Below are 27957 nucleotides of genomic sequence, written 5' to 3' on the forward strand. Positions count from 1 at the left end.
CAGGTGGGGTCTCATGACAGCAGAGTAGAGGGGCAGAATCACCTTCCTCGACCTGCTGGCCATGCTTCTTGCAATGCAGCCCAGGGTATGGGTGGCTTCTGGGCTGTGAGTGCATATTGCCAGCCTGTGTCCAGTTTTTCGTCCCCAAGTCTTTCTCCACAGGGCTGCCCTCAATCCCTTTATCCCCCAGTCTGTACTGATACTGGGGATTGCCCTGACCAAGGTTCAGGACCTTGTACTTGGCCTTGTTGAACCTCATGAACTTCATGATCATAATGTTGGCTGCTATATGCATCCTTATAACCAAAGTTAGCTAGCAGTTACTATGAGAAAAAGCAAAAAAAAATTTCCAAAGGAACTTTTTTTCCCTGTTTGTGTGAGTGATAGCTTAATATGACAGAATGGTAGTTACTTTGCATTTGTTATTAATGATAAAATTAGTCCATGCTTATTTAAAGAACCTTTAATTTTCCTTCCTTTAGATCCTTGATCTGGTACCAGACAGTACTGTGGCAGTACTGTGTGTTTCATACACTACTATTTTAAATGTACACAAGAACACCCTTTAACTGCTTCCTTGGCCTGGTTTTCTAAGGATGAAAGTCTGAGAAAGTGGGTGGGAAGGAAATTGCGATGTGCTCTGGCCAGATTTCCAGTCCAGATAATAAAATGCTAATAATGATCCTGCAACATTCTGTGGGGTGTTTCTACATGTCTATGTGTAGTCAGTGAGAATAATCATCTTTTCATCCACATAAATAAATACAGTCAATTAAGCCAAAATCTGTGACCATAAAAAAAGGAATACATTTGCCTAATGCTACTGTTGTCACTATTTTTGACATGATCATGCCTTTTCACTAAGTAATTTGTGCCTTTCCACTGACCTTGAAATGCAGATCATAGTCTTTTGTCAATACTTTAAAAATTACTGTATTTGAGTATGTAGTAGAACCTTCTGATTGCATGCATAGTAAGTGTATTCCAGCTAAAAAACAAAAGCAAAAGTAAGGATATATTCAAATTGTGTCTTTTGTTTTAAATGTATGACTCTCCTGTGGATATTCTCTTGGTCTTCAGAGTCAAAGCTGCTGATGTGACGAAATGAGTTTTATGACCTATTTAACACCACATAGCCTGTAAAGTTTCAGCAAAGAGAAGGCTGATTGAAATATCTTCTTTGTATCATGAGCCAATAGCTTGGCTATTTTTCTCTGTGTCTTCTTGCACTTAGGTCTTTGTGTAAGGAAGAATAAATGAGCTGAATTCATTTAGAGCTGAATTTAGTATTGACATCATGGACACAGTTAATGAGGAGCATCACAAAGTTTTGTTCAATGTAGAAAACAAACACCCACATTTTATAAAGTAGGGTGAAGCAGACTTAGCTGAAGAGCTAATGAGACTGTTGGAAAGAGAAATACCTGATTTCTACCACGAGAAAAGGAAAACTTCGAACTCAGGTGGATTTTTGAGCATAGAAATTGCAATATGTTTGTTTATTCAAGTTGCAGAGGCAAATGTAGTTTGCAGTTAGAGGTGTACATTGTCTCATTTCTCTGTTCAGTGATGCTTACAGCAACATAGATGACAATGTGCAAATTCATTGCAAACAGTGGAATGCACTGTTCAGTATTCTCCTGGAACATATTTTGAAGTTTATGTAGAAAAAGAAGAAAATTGCCTTTGCAGTGTTTTTCTTCCGAAGTTAAGAGTAAAGTGAACTGCTACAGTTTGCTAATCCTGGATAAGGAATTAGAAACAGAATTATGTACAGGGGACTGATTTGAAGAGTCTTAGATCTGTGAAAATTACATGTATATCCTGGAGAACACTACTGCACAATAAATATCAGCCCAATAATTACCATTCCTACAGAAACACTTCTCATAGAAAAACTGCATCTCAAATTATTTCAGTGTAAGAAACCTTAAACGCATATTTGGTTAGGTACTTAGAAATTTGAGTCTTTGAAAATGTGTCATGTTTTATTTCTGTCACTGTGGAAACCACAATGGTACTCTGTGTCCACAAATCATAGCACTTCTATCACAACATGTGCCAGTGACCAATAGGCAAGATCTGTTTGGGAGTAGTTTTAATACCTGCAGGGCAATACAGATAGCTCTTACTCAGAGCAGCCTGTAGTGTAATTCCTGTCTCAGCTCTTCATAGACTGTATTAGTGGCTCTCCAAAAAAACAGTTTTGGGTTCTTGCAAAGAATGCACCCCTTTTAGTGATCAGTGCAATCAGGAGAACCTTCAGCAACTCAAGGAAGCCTTTTAAAACAACCTAGCACTTTTAAATTTTCTAGAATTCAATATTTCTGATTTCTTAGTCTTCATAAATGTATTACTGTCAAAACTGCATCTAAAAAAATCTGCAGTTTCATCTGCTAGGAACTATATATACTCCAGGAAACTTGTGATTTCCTTTTGCAAATGCTATCTCTTATATTGTGTGCCATTTTCTCTTTTGTTTATGTTCCAAAGGTTTCATGTTTTGTTTATGTTCCAAGTTCCACTGTCTTTAATAATTTCTAAGTATCTAGCTTTAGCAAGCAGGTCAAGTGAGTGGTTTGTATAAGATCTAAAAGTGTTACATATTCCTTCAATTGTAGATTTGAAAGACAAAAATTTTTCAACTGAGGACTTGAAGACAGCAGGATTCATATTGTTTGGTTCATAGAAGTTTTCTCTGTTGAGAGGAGAGAGGTCAAGGAAACAACAGGAGGCCTTAAAAGCAATTAGGTGGTCTCTTGTGAGGGTCTAGCAAACCTTCATGGGAGCTGTGAATCTGTAGTTTTCCTTACCTGTGCTTCGCTGATCCAGGGAAAGACAAAACATTCCCTGCTAGGAAGGGTGTGATTACTGAGCGAGCACAACTGGCTGCATTCCAGAATTGGGTTGATATCCTTTATGTGGTTTGCCTTGAGCACTAAAATATCAAAATTTTATCTGACTTCTCCTTAAGATTTTTCAGACAATATGTAATGACATATAAACAGTCATTCCAATAAATGTTTGCTGCAGTTAGGTATGCATCTCTTACATTTAACCATCTGTAATTAATTTAATCTTCTTTTACTGTATCAGTTTAGAAATTAAACTTTTGACTTTTCTGTAATATGAATTGTGTTTATTTTTCCTTCAGAGTTTCAGCCAGTCGTGTGAATGCTGTGTCCCTTTTCTGTCTCCCTCTCATTACTTTGCCCGATCTAACTTCATTGCTGGAAACTCTCCTTCTTTACCATGGAGGTGCATCAAAAGAAATTCTCAGTTCAGAGTTTCTGGAGACTGTGAATGAGGCCTTTTTAAAGTAAGTGGCATGGTCTGTATGATTTTTATGCTCTTTTCATAAAGATTATTAATTCAATTAGATCTCTTTTCTCTGGGTTTGCATGCTGAATGCACTATACACCTTCTGCATTCTAGTAAAATATTTCCCTTGCAATTGAATAGCAGAGCTCAGGTTGTAGGCCAAAGCAGAATTTTATATTGCTTATGTACAAATTGTGGCATAACAGCTTTAAATATTGACTGAAACCTGGTCCCACCTTTTCTCTAAAATGGAGATTAAAATCTTCAATAGATTTCTAGAGATTTTGTGAAAGATTATCACTTTTCGTAAAAATGTTATTTACCTTTCACGTAAGTGTATCAACATTCTTAACTTGGCATTTTATTTTTAAAGAGTCTGAGAGGAGCAGTTTGTGAAATAGAACTTTGCTTGTTTTGCTGTGACTAAAACCACTGGTTTGATAAAATCAGTCTATGGATGAAAACCAGCTGAGTGAAACTGAACATCAGCAAGATTGGCTACGCCAGGGGAGGAAAGACATCAGGGAAAGCACAGTACTTTAGGTTGAGAGTTGCTTAATTCAAGTTGTAGCTGAGGACCTGTATTATAAACATTTTTTTTAATACTGGAACAGTTCCTTTGTGAACACTTTACCTCAGTTATCCATTTGTCTCTTTTTTTAATCAAAGTTTTAATTGCTTCCTCTGTACTCAACATGGTAATTTCTGAGATGTTTCAATGAAGATTGTTATATTGCTCCATTGAGGGCGCTGGCAAAAATAAATAAGTACTGGAAAAGCCCAATTACTAATTTATACACATTATTAAAAGCTGAGGAGAAACAAGTGGAAAAGGAATGTGAAGGTCCATAGTGAAGTACGTGTCCCAAAAAAAGAGACAGCTACCTTTCGCTTGTCCATCTTCCATGGCTTCAGACTGGACGTGTTCCACAAGCAGTAATGCAGTTTGGAAAACTTTCCCAGCAAGTTCACAGGTTCAGCATGGATGGTCTGTACTGATGTCAGTAAGCCGATGAGCAGTCCATTATGACATACTTTTGCCATTTCATAATGTGAGTCTGAATCCTTTAGGTGGTCATAAAAGGTTCTTCTGACTGAAATAAACATCCGTTCACTTAACTTTTGAGCTACTTGTTTATCACAGTGAGGAGAAATAATTCAGTTCATATGGCTTTTGATTAAGTGACTCTTACAGGGCCCTTGACAAAAGTGTATGGTTTTCCTGAGAGCAGATGTAGATTCATACGTGCTTTGCATGGTGTACTCCTGGCCTGTCACTGAAGCCCACCGATCTTAACATGAATGTGCTTGTATTTTTTTCCCCCCCCTTTTAACAATTGAATTCTGTGTTCCCTAACTCTGTGGTGTTCTGTACACTTGTTTTCCTTCTGAACACGGATGAAGCCTGCTCCAAGAAATAGGGTTACTAATTACTGGGGACTTGTAGTGCTCCACAGAACTCAGCATTGTCCCAGTGGGACGATCTGCAAGTTCAGTCACAGAAGGATAATGACTACAGTTTACTTCCTATATGGTTTTTAAATCTCAGGGTTTGAACACCTCCATGTAAGCTTATTGGATTTCTCTTCCTGGCATAATATCTATAATATTTACCATGCTACCACAAAAACAACAAAAAAAGAGGACTGTGGCAAAATTAAATAATCTCTTGGCATTCTTAATTTACTCTGATGTGCATATGTGCTTTAATAGTGATACTTAACAGCATAGTGAAATTGAGCATTGCTTTACAATTTTGAAAGTCTATGTACTTCAATAAATTTCTTGTCTACAGATGTACACTTTTAAATTAAGCTATTACAGTTTTGAATGGAAAAAATACAGCTTTTCTATGGAAATCAGAATTCTGAAGGTTCATATTTAGATGAATGTATGGTAAAATACATACATTGAAAATAGATCCTAAAATGATGTTAAATCTTCTTTCTGGTGGTATTTTTCTTTTTTATCAGTAGCTAGTATGCATTTACTCTCCAGCCCAATTTTAGTTTTTTTAATCTTTACTTGATTTAAGACCAGGCCACATTCTTGTTATTTATGTAATTTTTTTTTTGTTTTTAACCTTTTAATTTACAACTATCATGGTAGCTGCAAAAATATTCCAGGATGTTTTGTGCTGTGATATCTCTTCTTGGCCAGTTACTTCAGTATATATTGATTTGTGTTGGTCCACAAAAAATTACAGTGTTTTCTCAAAATAAACTGTGCCTTTTGTTTCCTAGTGATACAACAGTATACTTTAGCTGAGCTATAGCTGAAGGCTTTAGGTGAAGAGATAACTATCTTTTAAAAGGCCCTGGTGAGTGTTGGTGGGCTGAAGACTTACCTACCTCTACATCATTTGTTGTTTGGGGTTTTTTTTAACTTATTTCTCTGCAAAGACAGATAGTGCTTTGATTTAGCCAGCAGTAATATCATCCGGGACCTTCCTGCTTATCTGTCAGCTACTGACACTTTCTGAGCAGATGGGTCTGCAGGAAGCTGCCTGGGTTTGAAAGAGCGCGAGAGTGGGGCAGGACCTTTCTTTAGAGAGGAAGGGAACTCCAGACTTAAACCTTCCATTTCCATTTGCCGGGTTCCATCATACCCAAATTTTTAGGTTTGTAAAGACATATGGTAAGGTTTTGATTGTAGATGATGGTGATTCCCTGCTATTCTTTGCCATTATTATTTGGTGTTGAACAGAGTACTGTAAGCAAGATTTTCTCTCTCTTGCTGCAGGTTGATCTTTGTGTCTTCTTTTTCCCCAATGTGCTTTTATAAAAAAAAGTACATTTTTGTCTTCCTTCCAGTTTCTCAGGGAAAACAGTATTTTTCTCTCTAAACCAGGAAGAAGATCTCCCTCCCTGAATCAGCTGTCTTCAACCTCTGGCTGCGTCATCCACCAAGCCTTGAAAAAGCTACATTATATCTTTTAGACCAGCTGGTTTCCATTCAGTTGAACTCACTGGAAGAAGTGGCTTGTGTCATAAAAGAGTCGTTACTGGTATGTGCAACATGTAGTACATCTAATACTGCTCTTTCATGCTTCAGAAGTGACAGTTTCCAAATACATCAGCATACTTGAGGGAAATGGCTGTCATATGGCATATAACTTGCAAATGCAAGGACAAATCCTGAGTCTTACAAATGTCACCAAATTTTTAGTTTTTACACTGAATTTTACACTCATGAAGAATAGATGAAAAGATGAGAATCTGACTGGTGGGGGTGCTGAGTACCTTCCCTCTGTCTTAAAAAAATTATAAACCTTGGCCAGGGAGGATTTGAATCTGGTTTTACTTCAATCTCTGGGCCCTTGGGAGTTTAGCAGTTTAAACAATTGAAATTCCTTATAGATTATTTTATTATGGACTGCTTAGTTACTTGGTTTTGTTTGCAAACCTGAATAAAATTCTTAATACAAAACATTTGCTAAACTGTAATTAAAGTTAGTTTTCAAGTGCTGTGTTACACAGTACACCAAAAATCTTTCCTATGAGAAAACATGACACAATACCTTTTCCAAAACAATGATCCAGTTTGCAACACTAAATGTAAATTTAGTTGTAATTACAGTGTGAAATAGCATGTGTGCTATGTACTTAAATTATATATTTCATAAAATCTATAGAACTAAAAAATGGCATATGGTATCTTATTTTCAGCCTATGAAACTGGTTACAGAGTATGTATTCTAGATGGGAAATGAACGATACCTTTAAATATTCTTCCTTGTTAATTGAATCTGCAAATTTCTATTTCAGGGATCCATTATAATACTTGCAAATCTTGTAAATGCTTGGCATCAACAGCACTTCGTATGTCATCTGGGGATCTAGATATTTCAGAAGACAAGGCTATATACAAGGCCTGTGCCTAATTTTTCTTTCTCAGATACATTGTGAGTTGAATACAGTATATGGTACCACACATTGCTGAAGAAAAAAATAAAAATATCTAGGTTACATATAAAAAGAAGTAAAATTTCATTTTAATTATTGGTTTATTGTTGTCATATTTACCTTGTCTTCACATCCTGATGTCTGAAAAGAATGGAACATTACTGTGCTAGCACACTTAGGTTGTCCTTACTTGCCTCTGCTTTAAAGACTTCATGCTTTTGAAATAAGATATTCACAGAGTGGAAAGACGAGCGCAGCAGCTTTGAATGCTGGTTTAGAGAGGACATCCTGTGGACAAGGAGTGGAATGAATGGAGGGAGAAAGAAGAGGGCAGTTGGAAGACGGATATTGTTGATCGATAGGCATTGATAAGAGGGAGGGTGCATAGATGGGAGATGGCATACCAAACAACAGGATGAGAAGCTTCAGAGAGGCAGTACAGAAGGAAAAGATTTGATCCAGAAATTGTGTTCTAAAATACTTAATGATCTTTTGTACAACTTGTACATGGTAATATAAATTTACTTGTGGGACCTTAGATCAGTCAGCACTTTGAATCCAACAGTATGATTAACTTAGCCTGCCTGCAAGATACTTGAATATTTCTTTAGGAATGTGGGTATGCATTTTTTGGCAGTTGGATTATCATATTTGTAGAATGTGACCTCTGTTTGCCTTATGGATATGGTAATAAAGAGTTGAATCATAAGACAAAGCTTGATTTACACATTTTTTCTATTTGGAAGAAAACCTCTAGAGTACAAATAAGCAGAAATATGTTAGTGATTTGATTATAGTATATGATAAGAAGGAAATTTCAATTTACCTAAATAAAATATCTTGATACAGTAACCAAACTGTACATAAACCTCATAGAGATCTTTGGTGCCCAGATAGTTGTAAACCACCATACTTCTGTTATGAAAGAAACTTGATATGCAATACTCCCATATTTTAATTCCAAGAGTAATTGTAATGTGGTGGTCCACTAACTTGTGTTTTATATGGTATGCTATTAGGTTTGTGGTTTGGGGATTAAACTGGAATTAATTTTGGAAATTCTATAGTTATTCAAGAGTAATAAAAACAAGTCAAGTGACTATCACAAGTGGTTTTTTAGCTTTTTCAGAATTTGGTAGGTGAGTGGATGTCTTCCTTTCTGAAGCAACTTTTAGGTTTGTATGTGTGCGTTAGCAACTAAAATTTAAATAAATACACATTTTAGAATTCCATGCTTTACCAGAAATGCATAGATATGTATATAAACAGAGTTTTAAAGCACATGTATGTAAAAAGAGATGTGAATGAATCGGTGTCAATTATAGTTTGTGTTCAGTTCTTATCTTTCCAAAGTATTTCTTTTGAAGTTATGTTGCAAGAAAAGTGCAATAGGTGGAGAGGGCTTAAAATTTGTTGGCTTCCCTTTTATAAACCATCTGTTACTGCCGCGTTTTTGTTTTTCTACCTTGTCAGCTTTCCCAAGTCTAGCCCAGCATCGAAATTCTGTTGTGCTCTGCAGTTAAAGCTCTAGCTGTGGGGTCTCCCTTGCTGTTAGTTTTGCTTCAGAGCAAATACAGTTTTAGTGGGTGATATGGTGACTCTTGCTTGTATTGCCTGACAGGATACCAAGTTGGAGACTGCTCTGGTTCCCATGCCCTTGCACTGCCCTCTTGCTGTGCCTTATCCCCAGGTTTCGAGCCTAGCTGGATCCACACTCACCTTTCACGGGGATCTGTGCCAATGAAACAGGCATTAATGAGGGAGAAAGGAGGAAGGATAGGCAAAGAAAATGAGAAGCTTTTTTTCTTCTTGTAATACGTTCCAGTTAAGTTACAATTAGTTCCCACAGATTGCCTGTTTTCAAAACTTGTGTTGTAAAATTTTTGAAATAGTGCACACTAATATATTCACAATGTTGATGAATTCAGGAGCTTTTTAAACCTCTGTAAGAAGATGTTTGTGCTTTTAAAATAAGTGTATGCTTCAAAAAAAAAAAAACCCATGGCACTTGGTAGAAGGAAAAAAAAAAGTGACATTTCTTATTTTTAATTTAAATACAACATTCAGGAATACAGATAAATACACAATTTGGAAATACAGACAACATTTGAAATACAGCAGCGTAGTACTTTCATAAAGCTAGATGTGTTTAACTGTAGAGATGTGATGTCCAATGAATTGCATGTGAGTCTGGAAGTCAAGAGAACTGGTATTTTTGGTGATACCACCTCAAATCTGTTGCTGTGTGATCTTGGGCACAACTTGTTTCCTTATGTTTACTCTTACTTGCAGTTGTTACAGAGCATTCTATGATGTGAATAAAACGCAGTATATGATTATTAGTCTGTTCCTCTTTGTGCCATTTACTTGCTTCCTGTAGTTACAAATGTATTTTTCTTATTTCTGTATTCAATTCTGGATTTGTATTATAAATTAGTTGTTTAGGATTCTTCTTTCTGATAATACAAATACAAAAGTTAGTGTAGTTCTACAGAACTTGTGTATCTAATGCTTTATGTTATTTTCCTATTCTATTTCTTTCAAAAATCACAGTGTTTTTCTGTTTTTTTTCCTGAAGAGCCATATATTCTTAAAATATATAATCATAGTATCACACATGCAGCTCCAATTCCCTGTGTTTAGATCTTTTTGCTTTAGTATGTGTAATGCTATATGTATTGTGCATGTTTTAAAAGTGATGGAGCAAGCTCCTGGTAGACAGTATGTTTGATTTTCTGATCTGTGAAAAATATTGCATAGTTGCAGATGATATTATTAAAATGTAAAATGCCCTTTTATTCTGAAAAAATAAGGAGATAATGACAACAGCATGAAAACCCTGTGAGAATCCCTCCTGAAATTGATAATCCCTCCCAAACTCCAGAATTGCTGCTGGCCACAGCAGAATTGTGCTGCCTGTGCTAGTCTTGCTACACAGCAGGCAGATCTTCAAATTGCCTTGGAGACTTTTGCAATATGAGAGCATTCTTACTTTGAGTGCTTGCAAATTAAATCCATGCAGTCCATTGATCAAAGTCTTGTGGAATTAGATATCCAACGGTGGGGTTTGGGGTTGTTGCTTCCCCCCCCCCCCCTTTTGATACCAGTGATGAAATTCATATTGATTTCAGTAGTGTAGATTAAATACTAGGAGCTATTAACTGTGGTTTCTTTAGTAAGTACCGTAGATTGCTGCTGTCTGGCAGGAAAGGGTGGAGAGTTTTTCGTTGTTGCATACAGCACATTGATTTTGGTCTTGTTCAAAAGAACTATGATTTAATCTTGATATGTGTGGCAGTGTGCTGGTGGACCCTTTCTAGTTCATATTCAACCAGTCTGAAGCAACAGTGGGTTGGTATGTCATCACAGAAGCATGTGTGTAAGGGTAGGTAAAGTGAAAAGACAGTGGAGAAATGGCTGAATTCAACCATTCAGCCCATGGGACTGGAAAACATACTTCTTGCTTTGCACTGTTTTCACAGAATTGCAGAATGTTTGGGGTTGGAAGGCACCTCAGGAGATAGTCTAGTCCAAGTTTTCCTTTGGAGAAAAAAAAAAAGGGGGGGATGAACGTATCTCTGGTTTGCTTCATCCAGCCATTTTTTTTTTCTCCTTCCAGCAGTGGAAGTTTGGAGATCAGCCTTGCAACAAGCTGCATGCTGTTCTTCACACGTCCAAACAACCGGCTGTAAATACTGTCGAACACTAGATGGCACGCGTTCAATAGGACAACTTAGCTACAGCCGTGTGACAAAGAAAGTGTGGTAAAACACGGAAATGAGGTGCCACTTAATATTTCCAGTATGGCAAAGACAACTGTGAGAAACAAGGAGCTTTTCTAGACAGTTTGTATTAAAGGTTGTCTCTTTATTTTCTGATATTATCATATAGGGATGAGATAAAGTCCTCATTCTGCCTGTGAGCAATTAAAAAGAAAAAAAATTCTATTCTACTTGGTACTTTTTAGCTTGAAACAAATGCATAAAAGTTTTCTTTGGAATAATGCATCAGGTGCTTCAAGCTGTTACAATAAATGCCATTAATAAGAGCTATTCCTTTCATGCATCCTGAAGTTTATAGAATGCATTTGATTAAACATGATTTTTAACTTAGGCAAATATACATTGGGGAATGTGTAAGTAGTGTTTTATTCTTGGTGCTCTAGAACAGCCTAATAAATCTTAGAATTTAAGAGTATGGGATTAGAAAATAGTGTGTTTACTAGTGCATGTTTACTATAACAACTTTCTTAAAACAGTCTTTTGTGTGGTAGCATGATAAAAAGCTTCACTAGTTTGAAAAAAGCTACATTTTGATGCACTGAGATGTTAGCTTGGACTAGCAACTCTGAAATTCACAGAAGGTAATACTCTGAAAAAATGTCTTGGACCAAGACATGTCTTGTGTGTGGTAGTATTAAAGGCGATAAAACAAATTTAATTTCTGGAATTTAATTTTGAAGATGTAGCAAGAATCTCAAAGTACATCCAAAAGGGATTGTCTGTGAAGTGGAGAGAAAAGCTTTTTGTAAATCTGCTCTCTGTCTTACTCTAGTAATTGCATGCAACAATCTGTTCTTTCTAGCTGCCACCTTTTAGTGTTTTTAGCGGTGTTTCCATTAACAGGTTGGGATCCCAGGTGTTTGCATTTATCAGCCGTTTAGCATTCTTGGTATGTCTGTGAATCTCCTTCCATGACTTTGTTATAGTGATTTTGAAGAATCTAATCCTGAGGAAATCTGAGAGTTTAGTAAGAGTTTATCTGAGGTTTACAGTTTAATAATTGCAGTGTAGTAGCATCCATGAGTTAAACTGTAAATTATACCGTGGCAGTTGTTTGAGTTGCTTCTTATTAATGACTAATTTTCTTTCATTTATCAACAGCCACAAGCAGCAATCCATCCTGCCATTTTCAGAATTGTCAATGAAATTTTCAAGTAAGTTTTGAAATTATAGTGGGAAGCGTTTCAAGTGATCAGTTTAAAGGAGGAGTATTATAAACTGGGATGTATTATAATTTCAGGATGTCTTTTTCTTTACCTGTATGCCTTAGTGTCCTTTTCTGTGTAATATACTGCAAATAATGAAAAATGTTAAAAATCTTGTGAACTTTGCATAAAAGTTACATTATAATAATCATTGATACAGTTGACTATATTGTGTTTTAGCCTTTAAAATTTATTATATATTTTGTACTTCAGTAGAGATTTGTGGTTGAAATGTGATTTTGAGGTGAATAGTATAAATGCTGAAATAACTTGGCCCCTGCCAGCATGAAGATGGAATTTAGCTAAAACATTTGCACTTAACAGTGTAGCTTAACATAATGTTAATAGTCTTCAGGATTTATGTCAGATATGCTCTTAATGACATGAAACTATTGATCTGCCTGAGTTTGGCTTTGAATGCATTATTATTTTAAAGCAATATATATTGTTTACCACATGGGGGCTTCCAGTCCTTCATACTCAGTTCTCAGTGGCTCTTCACTTACTATTTTATCATTCTTTTTAAGCGGATCTACTGCCAGGGTTATCAGTATTACAATTTTGATACAACAGTAATGTATTTAGTGACTGATATTCTTTGTTCAAGTGTTTTCCTTCTTAAGAAGAAAGGGCTCCCAGGTGCACGTGTTTGGGGGCATTTGTGTGGCTCTGTGCATGTTTAGGTTTGTGCTGGCACTAACAGAAGATTTTCTGCTGTAGAAACTGTAGGCTGCTGTGTTTTGAGAGTGGAACCACTTGAGAGCTATTGCTATGACAGTCCTTTCTGTTGCTGTGGTCCAGTGTCTGAGCACAGCTGGCATTTTCTGAATAGTTGAGACCAGTCACTTTTGCAAAGCAAAATGCACTTGAAAATGGATGTGACTTCAACAGACCTGTTGTCAGGAGGTCTTAACAGACCTCCATTTCTTAGGCTAGAGGCTGTATATTGTGATGGTATGAGGAGACAAAATTTGTTCAAGGTTCTTGTCTTATTTAGGGTCATAGTATATAAAATATTTTCTAAAAATAACACAAGACTCTTCTGCACCCTTTCCATTTGGTAAACAGTAGAAATGGATGAGATGCAGTTTCTCCAGATAATTCAGGACTTTGTCCAGCAAAGTATTTCCTAATAAAACTTTGCACTTGTATTAATGTTCCAAACCATCTTAGAAATTGTGTTATCCTGTTGCTCAGCCTACATCTCTGCTCCTTTGCTTCCTTCATACTGCTTAGTATGCTTGTTCCTCTACATTGTTGGTATTAAAGCCTTAATATATTTTTAAAATACTATGTTTTAGGTCCTCTTGGTATTATGTGAAGCTATGCAGGTTAGCTGGCTTTTGCAAACCAGTTGGTTTCTGCAGCTTTGTGTTCATTTTTGTTGTATTTCTCTGACATCCTTCCCACTATAATCAAGCAGTGTGCAGATGTTAAAATAATACCTCGGATTTAGGCACATGAGAGCTGCTGATAAAAAACTTGTACTTCATTGCTTGTAAACTGTGTTATGCTTCTAACAGCTGGCACAAAACTCCTTTTATTTTGGAAGTTAATATTCTGTTAGAAGTACAGATCTAAGCATTGTGTCTCTTTCAGGAATAACTTTTCCTGCTATTTGCATGCTTTTTATTGAGGTTGATTGTGCTAAATTGTTTTATCTCAGGGATGTTAACTTGTGTTTTTACTTCCCAAGTAGAAGCTTATTTTGTTGCTATGTGTGGCTGTATAGAAGTCCATACACCTAGACTGTCTTGACTTTCTGTGTACTATTTCTTGGGTTTATATTAGTGATTATATTTGCCTGTAGTTTTGCAAAGTTTCTCTGTTACAGTAATGTGTTAGCTATTCTTATCTTTTAGATCATTACAGGAAGAATGAAATAATTCTCTAATAAAAAGCTTACATCTCAGAGACAGCTTTTGAACATTTTTTCTCCTTAGTATTACATGTCTTTCAAATAAGAGAATGAAAATTACACTTTACTGCCCATGTTGATTTTCTGTTCCATTTGCTCAAGGTTACATTATGCCTTATGGAAGGCCAGTTAAAGCATTCACTTTCCTGAGCCTCCAGAGTGGATTTTATGATTTCATCACTGAAAGCACATTGAAATTCATTGGTCCCTAATTAAATCTGTAGCAGTTACAGATCTAAAGTACGCCTTTAGTATACACTCATTTCTGTTTGTTCTGCTGATTCATTGCTTAATGATCACGAAGGAGTCACAGCAATTGAAGAGCAGCTGTATTATTTAATATTTAAGTTCAGTCTCCTTGTGTAGTTTTTTAAATATGTAATTTCTAAATTTGATCAGCAGCTTTTGTTTATTTGTTTCCCTGGCTCCGTGAAAAATGTTATATTTAACAGTTTCAGTCCAGATTTTTTTTTTTCCTCCAGGTACCACACCCCAGGAGATTTTACTAGATTTCACATTCTAATTTGAGATGGCCTATGGGATGCAGTCCCACAAAGCACTAAAGTATGCTTAACTGCAGGCATGGGAATAGTTGCTTTGAACCCAGTAAGACTGTTCAGATGCCTGATTTGCCTAACAAAGTTGTGGTAGTCTCTTTTAATGTTACACTTTTTTTCCCCCTGTTGGTAGTGTAAATTATGAGTGTCTGCATGTATATTGTACATATTTACTAAATCTAGTTTATTTGTAGGAGTTGCACTTTTTTAAAGTAAAAGTAAAATGAAAAAAGCCTGCAAAGTTAGTATATCCATCTGTTTCCACACTGCCATAATGAGCTTAGACACAGCTTGTATCTCTTTTTTCCTCATTTCAATTAACAGTGGTGTGACGGGCAGACTAATTATCTGATCTGTCGTAATCTAATTTTTCAATGCTTAGGAATGCACTGCGGGAAACTAGTGGAACTCCAGAAATTATGACCATAATACAGATGTTTATACAGCTCTTCCTTCAGGCTCATCAGAATGAGAACAAACAGGTTAGTCAAGATCTATCTTAATGTTTCTTTTCAGTGAGAAGATATGAAATGTTAACGAGAACAATTCAGCTGCTAAGAATGGTGACTGAATATAATGAGCTAAATAACAGCATGTCTCTACAGCTGTATATAAATGTGTATCCAGTTCAGTTCAAACATTTTCACCTGTAAACAAAATTATAGTGTGAAACCAATATGTAAGAGCAATTTACCTGACTTTACCCTGAGTAATTCTGCAACCTAAACTGTGATTTTCAAAGGGGCAGTTCCCTTGGTGCTGAAGTTTCTGCCTGTATAGTGAACATGGTCGTGATCATCCATCTTTGATAGAAAGGATGAAAAACTTTAGATGTGTTTTTCTTCTGTAGTAGCAGGGTTTCTGATAATAAGTGAAATGGAGATAATAACCCCAATGCCATTCTCGCAGATAATTGTAAGTAGGATACCGAATAGCCAGACTTGCCTGTTCAGAAGGTAAAAGACAGAATACATACTGGTTTCAGTTTCTGGTCTTCAACAGTGGCCTCCTAGAAATTTTTCCTCAGTCTAAAGCTTCAAATTTAGTGTCTCTTCTTCTGCCCAGATTTTTATACAGGTTTTACTGAACTGAATCAAGTAGAATTACTTTTGTATGTGTTTAAACAAGAGCAGAATCAGTTTCGAGTTTTTAAATTTCAAAATGGAGATATGAAAAAGCCTTGTCTTGTTTATAGGTTGCAAACTTCTTTTCAGGTTCCCAAATCACGTTGTCATTTCACATCCTGACCATTTTGTTTGGTTGTTTTAACTACAATTCATATGATGTAAGCTTGGAAAGTATCCTATCATTTAATGGCCGTCACTTTAGACTTGAGAAAACTTCCAGTTCCTTTGATTTTTGCGTCTTTTTGGGGAGGTGGTAGTTAAGAAAATTTTGGGACTTCTTGGAACTTGTGACATACTGGCCTTTAATTAGCAGTGTGATTGAATCTGTCTTCTAGCTTCAGGCAATATGAATTAAGGATGAAACTGCAGCTGTCTTGCTTAATATATAGGTGCTGTGCATGTTAATTTTATGGCACCCTGACTGCATGTCAGCAGTACACTGTGTAGCCCCAGGTGGGGGTGACTGGGTGGAGAAGAGTAAAAATTCCACACCCATCAGACACCCAAGAGCTAATCCTGTTGTGCAGGTGATACATTTGCTTCAGGGTGAAAGTCCTTCACCTGCTGGCATTTTGACATGGACTATTGCCCACTTTTTTGAAGTGGTTTTAAATGTTAAGTTTGCTCTATTTAACTTGTATATAGTTTAATTCATGGGGCTCTAATTAAGGTATTGCTTTCACTATTAGAATTTAAAATCCCTTGTTTCACAGTTTATGAATTCAACCATAACATTGACTAACAGTTGGCATACAAAAATTCAGGGAGAGAGTGTCTCCTAAACTTTGTTTAAATCAGTCAGATAATTTTTTTTGTCATACCAGTATTACATATATTCATAAGGCACCCATCTGTGTGGTATCTGGATGCCTTTGACAGGACATAATGTGCTTCATTAGCATTTCACAGAGGAATAGTAAAACCATTAATGACAGAGGACAGAGAGGCTTCTAGCTGGGTCATCTGAGACCTTAGGAATTTATAGTACAGTTAATTGAAAAAAAGGCTAGGCAAACAGATATGCCCACAAAATTTTCAAGAGAACAAGGTCATATCTTGCACAGGTTTACAAGGTGAACGATTCTCTATTTCAGTGTGGCAGCTGTCATAAATAGCTGTCTTTTCTAATAACTTGTAGACCATTTAGAGAGAACAAGGTTTGGCAGAAAAAAAGCTGAAGAGCGTGAAAATACAGTGCTACAGGGTTTAGAAATAGTCTTGTTTCCTTTTGGGAGACTGGAAAGGGTGTAAATGGAACATGAGGTTTAAACCTACTTAAGAAAAAAGACCATTTATGTAGTTATTGAATAAGAAATTTTAAAATGGTTGTACTGAGATCACTGTTGGGATAATCCTTTCCATGTTTTGTACAAGCAAATTTTCAAGTTTGTGAAAGCTGACTAAGGATATTTTGGTCATGTTGCTTGTAAATTTATGAACTTCATGTTTTTATTTGATGGAAATTATAATTTCCTTCAGGATTATTTTATGAATATGTATAATGTTACTGTATATTAGCTGCCACTTATAGATACGGGGGCACGCTTACCTTTGCGATGCTATTTATGTGTGCGCCCAGCGCTGCAGTAAAGAATGCCTGCTTTCTAAAACTCCAAAACGAGTCTTAGAGAGTTCCTCTGCTGGCTTTTATGGTAACACCTTGATCATTTCAAAATTGTCAGTGGTTTTCATCTGAAATTTTGTTTTAAATAGCTGGATAATTATTTTATGCCAATGTTCAAATTTTATTTCCAGTTATAGATCATGGCAATTATTCTAACCAGCCACATCCAAACTCATTCTGTCTCTTTGTACCTTGTTTTGCACTTTGTGATGGCTTATGTAAGGAAAGAACTGCCTAAAATACTGTATTTGTATGATAGGAAGCAAACATTTTTTACTTTGCTTAAACAGTATGCTGAAAACTGATTTTCACTTACTTTACTGTTTTCATATGTAACTCATGCTGTGGGTTGTCTTGGCTACTACTAACTGTGTTAAGGGCTGCTTTTTCATGGGGATTTTTGGTGCAGACTAATTGGCTACATGCATACTTTAGTATAGGGATTATTAATTTTTAATTAACCTAATTCCACTTGACAAGTAGACTTTTATAGTCTTACCATACCAGTGATACATAGACTGTCTGAGAATACTGTATATATTAGTCCTTGATTTCTTAGCAACAACTAAAACCATCAGTATATTATCAACATTCTTCTCATACCAAATCCTATAATGAATCTAAAATGCAGCACTATTCTAATTACTAAGAAGAAAAATTAGCTCTATCTCAGTCAAAACCAGGACAGTATCCACCCCTTATTCCATACTTCTTATTTACGCTCAGATTCTATGTTTTCCAATACAGTCTAATTAATCACCATAATTTTCCCTGTTTTTTGATATATGGACACAGATACTGTTCTCTTAGTCTGTGGCTCCCTTCAAAATATGTAGTGAGTTCATTTAGTCCATAACTTTGTGTTTCATCTGTCATGACAGTCTTTCAAGGCAGGAGGCATGAAGTGGAGTTGGCTCAGTCAGTGGAGTGGGTTTCATTGGACACAGCAGGAGGATGGTGTGTAGTCTCTGGTTTATGCTACATTTGGAGCTTGTAGCTGGTGTATCTGGTGTGGCCTGTGCTCACGGTCATGACAGTCTTTCAAGGCAGGAGGCATGAGGTGGAGTTGGCTCAGTCAGTGGAGTGGGTTTCATTGGACACAGCAGGAGGATGGTGTGTAGTCTCTGGTTTATGCTACATTTGGAGCTTGTAGCTGGTGTATCTGGTGTGGCCTGTGCTCACGGTCTGCAGGTTGAAGATGTCGATCTCGAGGAAGTTGCTGGGTGCCAGTTGTTGAAGCTAGTCCTGACTTCATCAGTTCCTTTTTCATTAATCTGTGTGATTCTTAATATGATGCCATTAGTATAATATGTATCAACCATAGCAATGATGATATGCAATGACAGGGTTATTTAGTAATTAATACAATACAATTCAATTTATCAGCTTTTTTCACCCAAAATCAAATCCCTTTGAAGCACACATCAGACTTCCCCATCCTTCTGCATCACCCACCAAGTGTACCCAGGTCCCTGGGCACAAGTAATCCCACACTTGAGTTTACCTTCACCCAAGGCAGCAATAACCCAGACTGTCTTCCCTAGCATATTTTTAATGTCCATACAGGGACTTTATCCACATCTACAGTATGTAGAAGGTTTGATTGGGCAGGGCCAGCTTGACTGACAGATCTCCCAGTGTTGACTAACCATGTGGCTTTTGCTAAATCTGTATCCCAGTGGTTGAAAGTTCCATCACCCATTGCTGTCAGTGCAGTTTTTAGCAACCCATTGTACTACTCAATTTTACCAGAGGCTGGTGCATGATAGAGGATATGATATAGGCACTCAATGTCATGTTCTTTGGCCCAAGTGTCTATGAGATTATTTCAAAAGTGGGTCTCATTATCTGACTCAGTTCTTTCTGGGGTGCCATGTTGCCACACTACTTGCTTTTCAAGGGCCAGGAGAGTGTTCTGAGTGGTGGCATGGGGTGCAGGATACGTTTCCAGCCATCTGGTGGTTACTTCCACCATTGTGACTACATAGCGTTTGACATGCCAGGTGTGTGGGAGTGTGATACAATCAATCTGTGTGCAGGGTTTGTGTGGTGGGGTTTTTGGTAGCAGGGGAGGGGCTACAGCCGTGACCCCCTTGAGAAGCTTCTTGAAGCTCCCCTGGCAGCAACTCAGACCTACCTCTGTTCAAGGCTGGGCAAATTAGCGACAGTGGCTGCACCTCTGTGATAGCATATTTAAAAAGGGAAACCTGGGAGGAAGAGCAGGAGTTGTGAGAAGGAGTTACAAGAAGGACACCTATGTGAACACCGAGGCCAGTGTAAGAAAGGAGAAGGAAGGGGGGGAGGTACACCAGAGCGGACACCCCCCTCCCCTCTATCCCATGACGAGAGGGCAGGCCACCCCCCACCCCCCCCCCCATAGAGGCCCATGATGGTGCAGACATCCACTTGCAGACTGTGGAGGACCCCACATTGCAGGCAGCTGCACCCAAAGAAGGCCAGGACTCTGTGGGAAGAAGAAGCCCTCACTGTTGTAGTTTGGTGCTGGGAGGATCGCAAACACTCAGGGGTGATCCATGCCGAAGCAGCATGGCAATGACTGCAGCCCATGGGAAGGAATCATGCCAAAGAGAGTTCATGGAGTTCCCCCCCACCCCGCCCCTCCGAGGAGGAAAGAGTGGTGGACTGACCGTAACCCCCATTCCCTGACTCTTGCACGGCTGGGGAGGAGGAGGTAGAAAGAGAACAAAATTGAGCCAGGAGGGGTGGGGGGACATTTTTTTAAGATGTGGTAACAATTCTTATTGTGCCACTCTGTCTGTTAAGTGTCGTTGTTGTTAGTGTTTGAATTAAATTGAGTTCATTTTCTTCCCCTAATGAGTGTGTCTTTTCCCCCTGACCATAACTCGTGAGTCACCCCTCCCTGTCCTTATCGCAATTCTGAGCCTTTTGTGTTATTTTCTCCCCATTCCTGAGGGGGAAGGTGTGAGTGAACAGCTTCGAGGTGCTCAGTTGCCCTCTGGGCTCAAACCATGACAATCTGCCAAGCCTCCCCATATTTTAACCATTATCCTCCATACCGAAGAGGTTTTAACTGTTCGGCTGGCTTGATCACAGCACATGTTTCACATTCATGAGTAACCTGTGCAATAGTGTCCATGGTTAAGTCCACCCCTCAGTCATGAGCCCATCTGTATGTTGCATCTCTTCCCTGATAGCCTGAGGAGTCATGGGCCCAGCGAGCCATAAATTGTTCACCCTGATGTTGCCAGTCCACATCTACTTAAGCCACCTTAATCTTAGCAGCTTGATCCATCTGTTCGTTGCTTTGATGTTCTTCAGTGGCCTGGCTCTTGGGTACATGAGCATCTATGTGATCAGCTTTCACAACCAGGTTCTCTACCTGAGCAGCAACATCTTGCCATAATTCAGGAGCCCAGATAGGTTTACCTCTGTGCTGTTCATTGCTCTAGCTATGCTCCCTCCCAGCTTCTTGGGTACCTGTGCACTAGCAGGACATGGGAAATTGAAAAGTCACAGAATCACAGTCCCTCTTTAAGTACTGGAAGGCCACTATAAGGTCTCTCCAGAGCCTTCCCTTCTCTTGGGTGAACAACCCCAACTCTCAGCCTGTCCTCATAAGGGAGGTGCTCCAGCCCCTGATCATCTTCATGGCCCTCCTCTGGACCTGCTTGAGCAGGTCCATGTCCTTCTTATATTGGGGGCTCCAGAGCTGGACACAGTACTCCTGGTGGCATCTCACCAGAGTGGAGCAGAGGGCGAGAATCCCCTCCCTCGGCCTGCTGGCCACACTTCTCTTGAGGCAGCCCAGGATATAGTTTGCTTTCTAGGCTGCAAGCACACATTGCTGACTCGTATTCCGTTTTCCACCCACTAATACCCCCAAGCCCTTCTCTCCAGGGCTGCTCTCAATCCACTTATCGCCCAGCCTGTATTTGTGCTTGGGATTGCCTTGATCCATGTGCAGGACCTTGCACTTCATCTTGTTGAACTTCATGAGGTTTGCACAGGGCCACCCTCGAGCCTGTCAAGGTCCATTTGAATAGCATCCCTTCCTTCCAGTGTCTCGACTGCACCACACAGTTTGGTGTTGCCAGCAAACTTGCTGACAAACTTGCTGGAACTCAGTCCCAAGGCCTTGATACCTTAGCAACAACTGAAAACATAAGTATATTATCAGCATTGTTCTTATACCAAGTCCCATACTGAATCCAAAACACAGCACTATTCTAGCTACTAAGAAGAAAAATTATCTATGTCCCAGCTGACACCAGGACACCCAGGACCATGTTCAGTCAGCCTTTGAGTATCTCCAAGGACTGAGACTCTACAACCTGTCTGGGCAACCTGTGCCAGTGCTTGGTGACCCTCACAGTAAAAAAAGATCTGATATTCAGATGGAACCTCCAGTGGTTCAGCTTGTGCCCTTTGCCTCTGTTCCTGTTACTGGGCGCCACTGAAGAGAGCCTAGCTCCATCTTCTTTGCACCCTCCCTTATACATTGATAAGATCCCACTTGAGCCTTCTCTTTTCCAGGCTCTCTCAGCCTTTCTTCATAGGAAAGATGCTCCAGTCTCTTAAGCATCCTTGTGGCCCTTTGTCGAACACTCCAGTATGTCATGTACTAAGGAGCCTAGAACTGGACATAGTATTCCAGATTTGGCTGCTGCAGTGGCTCCTCACCAGTGCTGAGGAGAGGGGAAGGATCACTCCCTCGACCTGCTGGTGATCCTTTGCCTAATGCAGCTCAAGATACCATTCACCACTGCCTTTGTGACAAGGGCACGTTGCTGGGTGACATTCAACTTGGTGTCCAGCAGGACCCCCAGGTCCTTTTCTGCAAAACAGTTTTCCAGCTGATTGGCTCCCATTGTGTACTGTTGCAGAACTTTATACTTTCTCCTTGTTGAACTTCATGAGGTTCCTGTTAGCCCATTTCTCCAGCCTGTCAAGGCCCCTGTGGATGGCAGCATGACTCACTGGCTTCTCAGTCACTACTCTCAGTTTTATGTCATCAGCAAACTTGCTGAGGTAACACCTGCTTCATCATCCAGATCATTAATGAAGATGTTGAATAGGACGGGACCCAGTGTTGACCCCTGAGGTACACTGCTAGTTACTGGCCTCCAGCTAGACTTTGTGTCAGTGATCACCACACTCTGGGCCTGACCATTCAGCCAGTTTTCAGCACACCTCAAAGGGAGTTCATATTGCACTTGCACATGCATGCGACATATCAGATGTGCCTGTAGTAAATGCTTGCAGAACAAAAAGATTAAATGTATGCTGCTGCTAGTCTCAATTACACAAGCAGCAATGTTCACAGTACACAAATCACATGTACCCAGGTAAATAGAGGACAAGTCTGTTATCTGCGACTACCCTACCTTGTGCTGAATCAGATCCTCAGAATTTTAGGTTTACATTTTTGAACAGAAAGTATTAATCTACATCACACCTTCAGATTTTGTAGATGTTATTAGTTTGGTATGATCTGTGAACCTGTTTACACTGGAAAATGAAATTAAACTAATTATGTCTCTTTTAACCTCTGCATATTAAGAGTGAAGGGAAAAAGCCTAAGAATATTAAGATGTAATTTTCTTCACAGACTGAGGCCTTTTTAATGCATGTATTTTAAAAATAATAAATAATTACTTTTTCTAAGCAAGCTTTTCCTAAATATTCCCCTTCTTTCATTATTCAAAATCCTAAAATTAAGTGTAGAGTTACTTTTCTGTTCTCTTGCTTCAGTCTGTATTGTTAATTACTACCTTAGATGATATTGTTCACTGTGGGTTTGTTCTGAAAACTGACCAGAAAGCTCTTGAATTAATGATTTTGTATCTTAGCATAAATTTCCACTGAAGGCCTACTTCCCTTACCATCACCAGCCTCTTGTAACAGCTTTACTCAGATGTCCTTTTGGTAAGTTTCTTCATGAAATATTTGCAGCATTAGCTAACCTGCATGATCTGTAAATGACTTAAAATAACTTTAAAAGGGATGAAGACAAAATTTTGCCATTTCCTAAATAGGGTGTGTTGACTTAGCAATTTTAATAATATTCTTTTAATGTATTTTTTGCAGCAACATTTAATTCTTGTGTAACAATAATACAGATGTAACTTTAAAGAAAATTAAACCAGAAGTGAATAACAGAGTGCATAATTTTGCAGGAATAAAGACAAGTTACTGGCATAGTAAAAATACTAAATACTCTTATCTTATAATATTAGAAACTGTCATTATGAACATTTTCATATGTATATTACCAGAAATAGCCTTGCTGTTTGTCTCTGAATCTTGAATTCTGCTGATGTTTTAGATTGCAAACCTAGTATTTTTTTTCAGGTTTCCCATTTTCATAGGTCAAGAAACCACTGTGCAGTATGGTACAGTTTTTCATGAGCAATAATTTCAGCTCAGTACAAGAGCCTCTGAGAATGTTACGCAACTGATTATATCTTAATATTGAGGTAGCATTTACACAAGGGTACATCAGCCTCGTTTGAATATTCTTTGATGTACTTATATGGCTTTGTTAATGAATTGTTCGAAGAAACACAGTAATAGGTATTGTTAAAAATTGGGAAATTTTAAAACGAATTTTTAAATGCTTTGTGATAGCTAAATCTTGTTGCACAAATTTTAATGCTAGGTTAATATGGCTAATTTCAGTGTTCTGTTCTAGTTGGACAGACTAGAATTTTAAGAGTTTTATTTTCATCCTCTCTCCTCAGGACTGCCAACTACACACTGGTCTCAACACTTGAAACACATTTCAGATACGCTTAAAGCATTTGTAGAAGATACAAACATTAGGTAAACAGTGTTATATTTTCTAACTTTTTGTCCTTTGCATATGTTACTTCGTGAAAAATCATGTCATTTGAAGTCTTTGCTGGCTACATTTCATAATTTTCTTATTCTCTCTTTCTTTTAAAGAATAGTACTTAGATTACTTACTAAACCTGAGCTTTGTAGCAGCTATAAACCTGACCAATAAGCCTCTGAGTAAACAAAATCTTGTTCTTTTCATTTCAGCAAATAGCTAGCTGTATAACAGAAGGGCTTACCTGCCTACTCTCCAATTTCTCCCCCAAAACTTTTAAAATTGATTTTGGATTGAATAACAAGAGAACTCTTCCAACCTGAAAAGTAGCTAGTATTGGAAAGATCCTGTTGTGAGCTGCACTGTTTATGAAGGAACTTGTATTGGCTTTCTGCAGGCTTGTGCAAACATCAAAATTTCAGACTTCTTGATTTTTTTAATAAAGATACAACTGCTAGACTGCAGTATCGTTGTTTGTTGTATTACTCTTTGAGCTGGCACCCCATGTTTCTGACTTATTGCCCGTAGCTTTTTTTGTCCAAATAGTTGCTGTAATGAATGATAGTGTTTATCTACATGAATTCTGCTTTGGTAGTAGATGCTCTAGCATTATATGAAAAGAATGAAAAAAGATACATCTGTTGATGCCCTGTAATTCTTTGTTAACAGGTGTGTGATGAGACCTGACTTGGCTAGAGTTAGGATATGAGTCTGCTTAGATCTGCCCCAAGAGTGAGCTTTCCAAAGAATGTTGAACAGCTTTTAAATTCAAAGAAACCAATTTAATTTTGATTTAAAACCTGAAATGTTTAAATAGAAACTTAGAATGCCTAGGGCAGATAGACTTGCAAAGCAAGATACCCAACTGTCCCCCTGTGTCTTGGAAGACAGATATTTGCATCTATGCTTGGTTTCAATTAACTCACGGAGGCTTTTATTTTTGTTATTGAGTAGCAGAAAAAAGCTTTTTGCTGTTCTCTCTGAGGCCAGGCTGTCTGCTGGCAGCTTCTCACATTCTGTATGAGCTGCAGTTCAGTGCTATGTCTCGCCTGTTTGTCCCTGAAGTCTGTCAAACTGTTCTGCCCTTGGAGTGTGACCAGTAGCTGACCCTGGCTTCTTAAAGAAACACATAACTCAAACTTAGAACAAGCAAATAAAACAAATATCATCCATCATATGTATTACAATAATAGAAGCATGTCTGTTCTCCTTTTGTTGCCTAGCCCCTTCTTGGCTTATATTGTCTTTTTCCCCCTTTGCTTTGATAGTACACTAGCTTGAATAGTATTGTACTTGCCAGAATATCCTCTTACTTCCTTTAGAACTCATGCAACAATTATGTTTTCTACCAAACGCCTCTCAATTACAAAGAAAATTATCTGGCTTAAGTTTTTATATACTACTATCCATGAGGAAACTGTATTCAATTTTCTTTTATTGCTTTATTCCTGATTCTGCATCCTTTCTATTTAATAAGATTAACAGAGGAGCAAAAAATACTACTATGCAGCATATCCTCTTACTTCCTATAGTCAATGCTCTCTGTTTATATAACTTGTTTTTCAGTGGTTTTATTTTACACCAAATGTAAATCTTACAGCATGGTGCTGTAAGTGTACTGTAAGAAGTACACAGAAGTGTACTTCTAAGCAATAGATTGTTTCTGTGCCATTATTTATTCTTATATGTAGTCATCTCAGTGAACAGTAAATGTTATGTGACATTTTAAACCAGAAATCAACTGATGTATATTCTGTGGGGGGAAGTGCCAGAAAAAATGAAGGGACACTTTTGGCAATGACAGTGAAGCCGTTGACGTAGGTGCCACTATAGAGCGGGCAGAAACAGCAGTGAGAAGTGGAGGGTACACAACTCCAAATCAGGCTCTGCAATGGTACAGGAAAGTTATGGTGAGTTGTAAGTGCAGTGGTGCCTAGGCTCTCTAGGCAAGGACTAAATTCTATTCTGCTAAGTACCTGTTAAAGTTAGTTTAATGCTTAAAGTTTAAGGACTTGTATTTACCCTTTGAGCTATGAACACTTCCATTCATAAATGCTGTCAATATTACACTAAGTATAGTTATCTGGTCTCAGTAATTAACTTTTAATTAAATTTCATCTTTGGTTGTAAATCACTGGGTTTCAAAGCTAGACTATCCACTTACATTGTCACAGCATTGAATTATGGACAGAGAAATAGATTATTTTGCTGATGGGAGGGCTGTTGTCCTAGACCACTATCACATTTGTTTGTTTTTCAAAGGTTTTTAATGTTGCCTTTCCAGATTCTAGTATCTTCAAAGACTTCACCAGTGATGATCCTGTTCCTTTAGCTAAGGAATTTTAGTCTCAGATTTTGTTACACAGCTTTAGTTCCCTGCAGTCTGACCGATGCTGCTGCCCCTCCAAAAGCAGTGGAATATCAACAATGATGACTTTTACAGCCATCACTTCAGTACTCTGTTTTATTTCAATGACTCTTATGTCATCCTTATGTCTGATGTCAGTGATCATGCTTATCCAGAAATACTGATGTGGTGGATTTGTGTCCTAGGAATAGGATTTTGAGGCCCTGAGATTCTGTGGCATATAGAGAGTGTCATTTACAGGATCAACAATTTCTGGGACACCTGGAGACATCATCAGTCACCAGTATAATCCAGAGATAGAACACTGCACACACCACACCTTCACGAATAAAACTGTGCCTCCCACCTCTTCAGAAAGTCTTAAAGATAAAGCAGTTTATTCCAACTAGGACTTTCTCACATTGCCCAGATGATGTGATGGTATCAGACAACTTCATCAACTCCTGAAATTTCGAAGATCTCTTGGAGTTTCCTGGGAGAGGTGGCACAGGAGCTCTTGGAGTCCCCAGGAATAAAACATAAGAAAAACCTCTAATTTTTCAAACTTTTGCCAAACTTGATAGGAATAATTGTTCCTGGTTCTTAATCTCCTTCCAGATGTCCTTCTGTCTGTCCTTCTTCCACACTCAGTAGACTTTTTACTTTGGAGGTGCGTACCGTTAGGTTGCATCTTCTCATTAATTCTCTTTTCTTTAGTATTGACTTTAGAAGAGTACATGTGACAAAGTGATGAGCTGTAGTCCATTCTCACCTTTCTTTTTCTTACTACAGTAACCCAGTTGTAAATACCTTCAAAATTTTCAGTAAAGAGGACCTGAATTTTAAGAGTCAGGAGATTAATATCCTTAAAAACTTTATATCCATCTAAATGTAATTCGTCATGAATTACCAAAAAACATGTGCCTCATGAATCATGAAAGACGATAAAATAACCCTGGAAAGCAATAGTGAGAAATTAGAAGACAGTATAAGGCAACAGTATGTTAGAATACAACACTCGAGATATGATTTAAAGTTTTGAAAATCCATCAGTGGGAGAGTATAAATGACAGGATGTAACTTTATGATGTATGTTTTAATTCATAGTATTTTGTCACAGTTTATTAGAAACTGGTGTTACGAACAGTCTGTTCTACTGATGAAGTTAATCTGTTAGTAGCACTGGGTGTGTCTCATTTGATTGTGACTGCAGATAACAGTAGTACATGGCTGTATACTTAGCAGGTAGGGCATTATCTATTGAAGAGTAATTTAAGGATTTTTGTTGTCATGCCAGCACTCTTTGTAGTTAACTAAGACATTTTAAAATGTTAAATAACAAGAAATACTTAATTGT

General features: G+C 37.9%; 2 protein-coding genes across 5 annotated transcripts in view; one reads left to right on the forward strand and one right to left on the reverse strand.

The window, feature by feature from the left end:
- FANCC (FA complementation group C) overlaps positions 1 to 27957 on the forward strand; it is an 89186-nt gene that overhangs the window by 55955 nt on the left and 5274 nt on the right. For all 3 annotated transcript variants that reach the window (XM_074813389.1, XM_074813386.1, XM_074813387.1), the window contains 6 exons: positions 3155 to 3319; positions 6172 to 6328; positions 12110 to 12162; positions 15071 to 15170; positions 23271 to 23346; positions 24162 to 24243. In XM_074813389.1, coding sequence (XP_074669490.1) covers positions 3155 to 3319; positions 6172 to 6328; positions 12110 to 12162; positions 15071 to 15170; positions 23271 to 23346; positions 24162 to 24243 — 633 coding nt within the window. The remainder of the gene's footprint in view (positions 1 to 3154; positions 3320 to 6171; positions 6329 to 12109; positions 12163 to 15070; positions 15171 to 23270; positions 23347 to 24161; positions 24244 to 27957) is intronic.
- AOPEP (aminopeptidase O (putative)) overlaps positions 23454 to 27957 on the reverse strand; it is a 234917-nt gene continuing 230413 nt past the window's right edge. For both annotated transcript variants that reach the window (XR_012621749.1, XM_074813379.1), the window contains one exon: positions 23454 to 27555. The gene's annotated coding sequence lies outside the window, so the exon portion shown is untranslated. The remainder of the gene's footprint in view (positions 27556 to 27957) is intronic.

Source organism: Strix aluco, chromosome Z, assembly GCF_031877795.1.
Source record: "Strix aluco isolate bStrAlu1 chromosome Z, bStrAlu1.hap1, whole genome shotgun sequence".
In the NCBI taxonomy this organism is placed as follows: domain Eukaryota; kingdom Metazoa; phylum Chordata; class Aves; order Strigiformes; family Strigidae; genus Strix; species Strix aluco.